Below are 9,021 nucleotides of genomic sequence, written 5' to 3'. Positions count from 1 at the left end.
AACTTTGTTTTGTATTAGATATGTTTTACCATGTTACTGCATAATACGAGTACTAAAAGAAATTTATCTAATAACGTTTGCTCGTAATTCAAGCATTTGAAGATAAACATGCATATTTCATTTTGAGAAATTGACGAATTACAATTATTGCCTTAGTTGTTGTTGTTGTTGTTGTTGATGTTTTCCGAAAATATTGAAAAGGATGTTTGAAATTCATTTTCAAATTTAATTTACTTGCACAAAAAAAATAGTTTTGGAAAATTGTACAGACCTTCTAAAATAAGATGAATATCTAAACAATATTTAGCATTGAATGTTGTTTTTTACATTATTTTGTTCCCATTGCTGTAACAGTTTTACTGTGTTTGATGTATAAGAACACCACTGAAAGTTGTAAAAGAGGGCCAAAATGACTGCTTGTCATTTATATCCGTTTCAACCCAAACACGTTGACCTTTGTTAACAGGGAGCATAACGACGTTTCCACCACTGTCATTTTCCCCATCTGAACTTCTGTCAGAAATGACACTCATGTAAGGATTCCCATCCAGCACCAGGTACACCAAGGCCTCTGTGTCTGTTTTATGTGTTGCAATAAAAACAGAGAATAGGTAAAGACCAGAGGTAGGACAAGTGAAAACGCCTGTAGATGCATCATAGGAATGTGTTACCCGAAAGATAGGGTGATCAAATACAACGGTAGAATGAAGAGCCACATTGTCCAAAACATGACTCAGTTCTGCTGAAAATACCACTACATCAGGATCGCCTGCTGTACTTCCTTTTTCATATAAAAATAAATTTATCAATCAGTGACTTTGAATAATTAGAATTAAGATATTCGATTATATAAAGGCATATTAAGCCTCAGAAATGAATATGTTTTCTTTATACAGAAAGGGAAAATACATGTATGTGTATTATATATAGTGTAACAATGCATTAAGATAATGTAATATGCTTATCACGAGTAGAAAATAGCGTTGCATGTCAAATAAATTCTGACAAAAGTAATAAAATTGACTTCCTTACAAAATACCCAATCTTTATCTCTGTAATAATTGCCCTAACACAGAAGAAACAAAAGACGACTCAGCTCTATGGTCAATGAATAGCTTTTTTGAAACTGTAACAGGACACAAAAAATAAAAAGGAATTTGAAAATTATTTGTTTTTATTTTAACAAGCGTTTGAAATTCAGCGTTTCATAATTTGATTTTTACACAATGAATTATATTACTGAAGGTTAGACATCAGAAATTTTGTACTTATACAACAATTAAGATGTTGCAAAACTATAACGCGATATTAAAATAATCTTTAAAGCTTTTTCAAATAAAGTAGGTTAACTTACGTGAATATCTTCTGTTTGGTTTCAGAATTCCTAGTCCATGTTTACTGCTCATTTGGTATTTGTCTAAACAATAAATTCACAGTGTTAGAAAGTTGTATTCATTTTCTATTATTGTGTGGACGTTTCCGAGCTTCTTTTTCACTTATTATCAGGTATTTAATTGTTAATAATGTAATGTAATAGATTTAACTGTTTTCTATGTAATTATTCTAAGCCATTTGCCTGATGATTCGTTAAAACAAAGTGTTTAAAGAATGTCACATTAATAAAGGCTTACTTTCAAGAGTGATTTTTTCCAGCTGCCCTTTTAAGATATCCACCTGTTCTTTAAGTGCGATAACCTTACTAGCTTCTTCTTTGAGCTGATCAGTCACCTTTAAATTATCTTGGGATAACTTTTGGGATAACTTCTTTAGCTGAGAGTCGAGCATCAAGAATTTTGAGTTCAGATCAGACTGAAAAAATTGAGAGTCAAAAGGTAAAAATAAAACAACAATGTTAACTATGACAGTGAAAAAATGAACATCTTTGATAAGTTCATCAAGAAAGCGAACAAATTAGCCACCAATGTTCATCCTTCAAGTCTAAATTTAATGAAATTATAAAATTAAGTTAAGTTAAGATATATAGAACTTAAATTATAATCATCTTGAGATCAAGTGTGATATTTTGGAAAACATTACCTCTACATTCTTTCCTTTCATTTTTATTTAAGATATATTTAAGTGTAAACGACATATCCTGGAATGATCTTTGGTTGTGCAAATTCTACGAAATGTGGTTTCCATATTTATGACATACAAGATAGAGGATACGCAATTAAGTTTTCTTGCATATCAAATCGGATTTTAAAGAATCTACATCGGTGCTGTAAAATGTCTTCCTACATTCCCTTATAAGGTAAATCACGTCATACTTGCCCCTTTTTATAAAAAAAATGCATATTAAAGTTGATGTCATTCTGCTATTATAAATAAATAGAGGATATTCAAGTTTTGTCTATAAATACATGATTTATTTTCATCGAGTGGTATGAAAATAAATATTTGATGAGTGGCGATAGCCACGAGTGAAATATGGTAATTTTCATGCCACAAGATGAAAATAAATCATGTATTTATAGAAAAAACTTGAATTTTCTGTTTATTATATACATTTTTGACATTAAAATTTGAAAGACTTTCCCTTAAATTTTGTGTACTGGCAGAATTTAAAAGAAAGTAGTCCGGCAAGACACCAGTGAAAATACGGAAAATATGTTTCACTGCAGTGAAAAATAAATTTTTACAGTGAAAATACGGAAAATGAAAATACGCATTTTATTTCATCAATATTTCTCAATATTTCATTTGTAAGTATATAATAAATTGGAATTAAAATGCTAGTTTAAGAAAAAGTCAAGATTAAATACATTAGTTTTCGTCATTTATATCTTTTTTTCGTTTTTTTTTTTTCAAATATGATTTATAATTAGGTAATTTTACAAAGAATGGAAACAATGAAAAGATGTCGATAAAAGGAAATATCAAGCTCTTTAATACCTGTGATACGAAACCTCGGCAAAAAAAACAAGCAAAAACAGAAGCCCTAAAGAACACTCAAAAGCAAAATAAAAATGTAAATAATGCCCGCTCGAATTGATTGAGATCATAAGCCTAGTTACTGCCGTAAACTGTTACCCTTAAGCAAGATATTCCGGTCTCTACCGGCATCTGTTGTAAGATTTTTATAAAACAAAGGGATGGGTTTGAACGTCCCCGACAATCTATTTTAAATGAATGAATAAATAAATAAATACAAACACAAACCTCTGTTTCATCTGTAAAGGCGTGTGCTAAAACGATTCCTACCAAAGCGATTGTAAACTTAAGTGCAATCATTGTATGACCTTAATCATCAAAAGGGAAGTTGATATTCCATATCAAACTAACGGTCATGGTTCTTTTTATACTAGAAGCACGGAAACAAAGAAATCCTGTTTGCTTGCTTAAGTATTAAAATTATTTATAAGTCAAGAAAATTATACATATAAAAACATTTATAGCAGTTATTTTTGCTGAAAATTGCCGCCCTTTTAAGATATCCACCTGTTCCTTAAGTGCGATAACCTTACTAGTTTCTTCTTTGAGTTGATCAGTCACCTTTAAATTATCTTGTTATAACTTCTTTAGCTGAGAGTCGAGCATTAAGAATTTTGAGTTCAGATCAGACTGAAAAAATTGAGAGTCAAAAGGTAAAAATAAAACAACAATGTTTAACTCTGACAGTGAAAAAATGAACATCTGAGAGAGACTCTTCATAAGCCAAACAGTTACCCTTAAGCAAGATATTCCGATCTCTACCGGCATATGGTGTAAGATTTTTATTAAAATAAAGGGATGGGTTTGAACGTCCCCGACAATCTATTTTAAATAAAAAAAATAAATAAATAATTAAATAAATATTATTATTAAATAAATAGATACAAAGACAAACCTCTGTTTCATCTGCAAAGGCGAGTGCTAAAACGATTCCTACCAAAGCGATTGTAAACTTAAGTGCAACCATTGTATGACCTTAATCATCAAAAGACAAGGTGATATTCCATATCAAACTAACGGTCATGGTTCTTTTTATACTAGAAATCATGTTTGCTTGCTTAAGTATTAAAATTATTTATAAGTCAAGGAAATAATACATATAAAAAACATTTATAGCAGTTATTTTTGCTGAAGAATTCCTTCGCTCCTATATTCTTCAATGTTTTCAGCGTGCAATTTAAGCGCGGCATTGACATTGTTATTCAACTGGATTAAAACGTAAGATAACACGGTTACCTCATGACTTGACAGAAAACAAAAGTCATGTAATACAGCACTATTAAATGTTTTATAATGTTACAAATAGTCAACATCTCATCCATCATAAAAATAAATTTAAAAAATGAATGAATTTTGTATGAGCATTTATCACTGTTTAACAGAGACATTATTTAAGAATTATTTTCTAATTATTGTTATGTTGTATAAAGTTCTTTGTCTTTTTAGAATACTGGTTTTGCAACTGTCCAGTATATCGTATGTTTGCATAATATGGTAAAATATGTACAATTTTCATAATATAAAGAGGACATTTCATACATGAATGTCACATGCTTCGTACGTTTCCATATGTCCTCGTACGTTTCTCACAACATTCTCACAGTTGTAGGTGACGTGAATCAGCTAAAAAAAGTTGTCACGCACTTCATGTAAATGTTATATACTGATTCCTGAACCAATATTTTGATGTTGAAAACTGAATACTCTTTCAGCGGTACTAGAGAGGGTGGGATATAAGTTACTTGCCGTCTTGCTTTTGTCAGGACTTTTGACTAAAGAAAGAATAAATTTTTATCATTTCATTCGGATATATATATATATCGTATAACAACAATTGTAGTTGTTTTTTGTTTTGTTTTTTGTATTTTACTATTATTTGTTGTTGTTGCTGTTTTTGTTTTTATTGGTGTTGTTGATGTTGATGATGATGTTGATGTTTTACTATGAGGTAATATCTCATACATAACTTCTGAACAATTACTATTTATGCAACAACCATGTTTTATCATAAGTGTTCTTTAAACAGAGTCGGCATCATTATTTCTATAAATATAGTACGAAGAAAAGTGGACATACCATGAAGATTTACAGAGCAGACCAAGACAATGTCACTACCGTATAAGCAGCTTTGTGGTATTTAATTCATATAAGTATCAGAATTCATTGCCATTCTGGACGTATGTAATAGAGACAAGTGCACGATTACAGACTATAATTTGCAATAATTTAAAGATGATTTCCGACTTAATCGACAAGTTACGATGCAATATCGCCACAATTGCTTTTATGTTTTTATATTGTACGGTCATTTATGTTCCAATGAATAATTTTATCCAAGTATTTTCATCCTTTGGGACATGTTTTAGCGTATGTCAATGTAAAAGAATAATTATGTAAAAGAATTAGGCTTTGAACAATCCAGTGTTTCGACACTCTATCAGCATTTCAATGCTACTTTGGTAAATGTAGATTATGTATATAGTTATGTTGGAATTACCGCATGACTTTTCTTGTTAACTATCTTATACAGTTCGAATCCAGCTTTATCCGAAAGTATGTCACGCAAGCTCATTGTCAAAGAGACTTTATCGTAATTACTTGGTTCTACATAAAAATACAAGTTTAATTCAATCAATTAGCAATCACTGAATATACATGTGCTGGTAAATATATAAGTGCAAAACTGAGAACAACACTTAGAAATCCTGTTTTACCTATATTATCAATATTCATCGCTCTTCCTAAGATTTGCGGGTGTCTTGGTTAACATTGTTGAAGTTTACGACATGCATTATCTAAAACAATAGTCGGCTGACATTGTATGGATACAGCAATGCCAGTCACATTTTAGGTATGGACAAATGTCTGCAAAGATGTTGTTTTATACGACAAATGAACAACTTTGACTTTTTTATTCTTAAGGGCCCATTAAGCTCCAGAAGAGTAATCATTGTTTTTCATATTTGGTGTTCTGATACAGATTCCGAAACGGTACTCACTGGCCTTAACGAAAAAAAAACACAATATTTTGCTTTTGGAGATTATAAATATTATGTACATGAATAAATATTTTCAATGGAAGACAAAATGCCCCTTTCTTTACGGTTTTATTCTGTTTTATGTTGTGTAATATCATTTCAAATTAAACTAACAGACCTCACCATTTAACCATTATATGTATCACATGATTTCCTTTTCATGACAAATATTCATTTGGCTTAATGTGCCTTTAAGAATACTGAAGTGATATTTTGGATAATATATCAACACTGAACAAATATATCCTACGTTACAGTCGTCTTGCATATCAACATCGGATGATTTTTCTAATTTTATCATTCTTGTCATGAATAAATAAAACACCTGACTACGCGAAAATCTCTGACTTTTTATACTTTTACTTTAATATAGATATATTTTCTTATCAACAGATAATGAAATAGGTCTTGAAAGGACATCAAGTTGATATAGCTAGCAGTTTTAAAATTTATTTCTCACATTGAGGATACATAAACTTCTCTTGCAATTCCTGCCTTTCATGACGAACATAAGTTCTAGACAAGTGCTTAAAGGGAATTATGCCCCCAGGAGTGCTTTTATTTTTATTTCAGAAAAGCTTTTTTTTTATTCCCGGTGTAATTTTTATAATTTTCAGTAACATACTCTTTGGCCAATTACATGACCTTTTTCTTGTGACTTTTTGGCAGTTAGTCTAGATCTTAGTTACAGTAATCAAGTATTTTGTATAAAAGTCGATATACTCTTTTGTTTACATTTTGCTATTTTTATTACAAATAACTTCACATTTACCACTACTTTCTTCAGGTAAAAGGCATCTAGCATGCTCTAAAACCATTACCACAAGAACCGGTTGAACCGGGTGATGCTCCCCGAGAATGTTCTGGACACAGGAAAGTATAAAAAAAATGAACAAAGGGCAAAAACTCCAAAATTAGGCAAAGCGGAGTTATGTTTTTTTTGCACTGCACTTCTATTCAATGAGATATATCTATCTATAAAGTTTCCTGATGATATCAGAGTTATGTCCCGGGTAAAAGTCAAAGTGTAAAAATGAACAAAGGGCAATAACTCCAAAATTAGACCAGGCTTTGTTTAGGTTCTTTAAGCATTGCAGTTCTATCCAATTATATCTAGCTACCTACAAAGTTTCATGTTGATATCTCTAATAGTTTTAAAGTAATGTCCAGGATAAAAGTCAAAAAGTAAAAATAAACAAAGGGCAATTTCTTCAAAATAAGGCAAGGCAGAGTAATGATTCTTAAGCACTGCACTTCCACCCAATGAGACCTATCTATCTACAAAGTTTCATGCTGATATCTCTTATAATTTTAGAGTAATGTCCCAGACAAAGTTCAAAGTGTCAAAATGAACAAAGGGCAATAACTCCAAAAGTAGGCAAGACAGTGTTACAGTTCTTGTGCACTGCAAACTTACTCAATGAGATCTATCTACCTACAAAGTTTCATGTTGATATCTCTTATACATTAAGAGTTATGTCCCGGACAAAGTTCAAAGTGTAAAAAAAAAACAAAGGGGGATAATTCAAAAATTAGGCAAGGCAGAGTTAAGGTTCTTATTCACTGCACACCTACTCAATGAGATCTATCTACCTACAAAGTTTCATGTTGATACCTCTTATACTTTTAGAGTTATGTCCCGGACAAAGTTCAAAGTGTAAAATAAACAAAGGGGGATAATTCAAAAATTAGACAAGACAGAGTTACGGTTCTTGTGCACTGCACACCTACTCAATGAGATCTATCTAACTACAAAGTTTCATGTTGATACCTCTTATACTTTTAGAGTTATGTCCCGGACAAAGTTCAAAGTGTAAAATAAACAAAGGGGGATAATTTACAAATTAGGCAAGGCAGAGTTACGGTTCTTGTGCACTGCACACCTACTCAATGAGATCTATCTACCTACAAAGTTTCATGTTGATACCTTTTATACTTTTAGAGTTATGTCCCGGACAAAGTTCAAAGTGTAAAATAAACAAAGGGGGATAATTCAAAAATTAGGCAAAGCAGAGTTACGGTTCTTGTGCACTGCACACATACTCAATGAGATCTATCTACCTACAAAGTTTCATGTTGATACCTCTTGTTGTTTCAAAGTTATGTCCCGGACAAGAAAAGGGGACGGACGGATGGACGGACGGAAAGACGGACGGACGGACGGACGGACATGGCGGCGACTATATGCTCCCCCGAAATTTTTTCGGGGAGCATAAAAATGTTGTAAAACTCATGTCTGTCCTTTATTAAGAAGTAAAAATTGATTCGTCACTGAGGCATAATGTGCCTTTAATAACAAGAGTAGCTATACACCAACAAATATTTTTCACTTGGTCTAGATTAGATAAGAGTTATAACGACACTATTTAATGTGTGTGTCCTTGAAGAACAGTCATGGTAGTGTTGTTGGGAGGACACAGGTGGTAGGTGATTATTTTCCTTGAAGTGACAAGGCGATTTTGTTGAAAGATTATTTCTGAGGACGAAATGAACTGCATGTGAACTTAGAATATAAGTTATAGATTAATATCATGGCGTTCTTGTTCATTCATGAGAGGTTTTGCTATGCTTTCCTGCAAAGTTTTTGCCGTCCTAAGAACTTACACTGTCATTTTAGTTTATCGGATTATGAAAAAAGAATGAATGCAGCAAATAATAATAATTTAGAAAACAACAACAACAAAAAAACAACAAAAAAAACCTACAAACAAACAACAACACAAAGACCCCCCCCCCGAAAACACTATTAAGATTTCAATTCTCAATGAAGTTAACATATCTACATGTTTATTGACCTTTGTTGTATCGCCAGTCAAGGAAAGGAGTTCTCATGATTAATTCTTGTTTGCCGACATAATCTTGTACTGGAAACAAAAACAAAACTTGATATATGTAGACAATACTGTCGGGTCCAGTGGGCCGGCACAAGGAAATAACTACAAATATGGTTCGAATCCTAGTCCATGCAAGGAGACTTAAACCATGAAGCTTTAGGAGCGTGACCCCAATACCCTAATTGTCTAATTATGACAGGTGAGAGACATACTGG

At 31.9% G+C, this 9,021-nt stretch overlaps 1 protein-coding gene across 1 annotated transcript; it reads right to left on the bottom strand.

Moving 5' to 3' along the window:
• Nucleotides 1–251: 251 nt before the first annotated feature.
• On the bottom strand, nt 252–3,921 carry LOC132735361 (complement C1q tumor necrosis factor-related protein 5-like). The gene is made up of 4 exons (XM_060722300.1): nt 3,830–3,921; nt 1,632–1,809; nt 1,355–1,417; nt 252–781 (listed from the first exon to the last, which is right to left on the bottom strand). The coding sequence occupies exons 1-4, from the start codon at nt 3,899–3,901 to the stop codon at nt 357–359; spliced, it is 738 nt and encodes a 245-aa protein (XP_060578283.1). The 5' UTR covers nt 3,902–3,921; the 3' UTR covers nt 252–356.
• Between the last annotated feature and the right edge of the window lie 5,100 nt (nt 3,922–9,021).

The sequence above is a fragment of the Ruditapes philippinarum genome, unplaced genomic scaffold, assembly GCF_026571515.1.
Source record: "Ruditapes philippinarum isolate M1 unplaced genomic scaffold, ASM2657151v2 ctg3187_1_1_1_1, whole genome shotgun sequence".
Lineage (NCBI taxonomy): Eukaryota > Metazoa > Mollusca > Bivalvia > Venerida > Veneridae > Ruditapes > Ruditapes philippinarum.
This window is presented reverse-complemented; position numbering and strand designations above follow the sequence as displayed.

Excerpts from the sequence above, each read along its gene's own strand:
- LOC132735361 (XM_060722300.1), bottom strand. The coding sequence starts at position 3,901 with ATGGTTGCACTTAAGTTTACAATCGCTTTGGTAGGAATCGTTTTAGCA. Across the intron at positions 1,810-3,829 it reads CCTTTGCAGATGAAACAGAG|TCTGATCTGAACTCAAAATT; the intron begins GTTTGTCTTTGT and ends CAATTTTTTCAG. Across the intron at positions 782-1,354 it reads ACCAAACAGAAGATATTCAC|GAAGTACAGCAGGCGATCCT; the intron begins GTAAGTTAACCT and ends TATATGAAAAAG.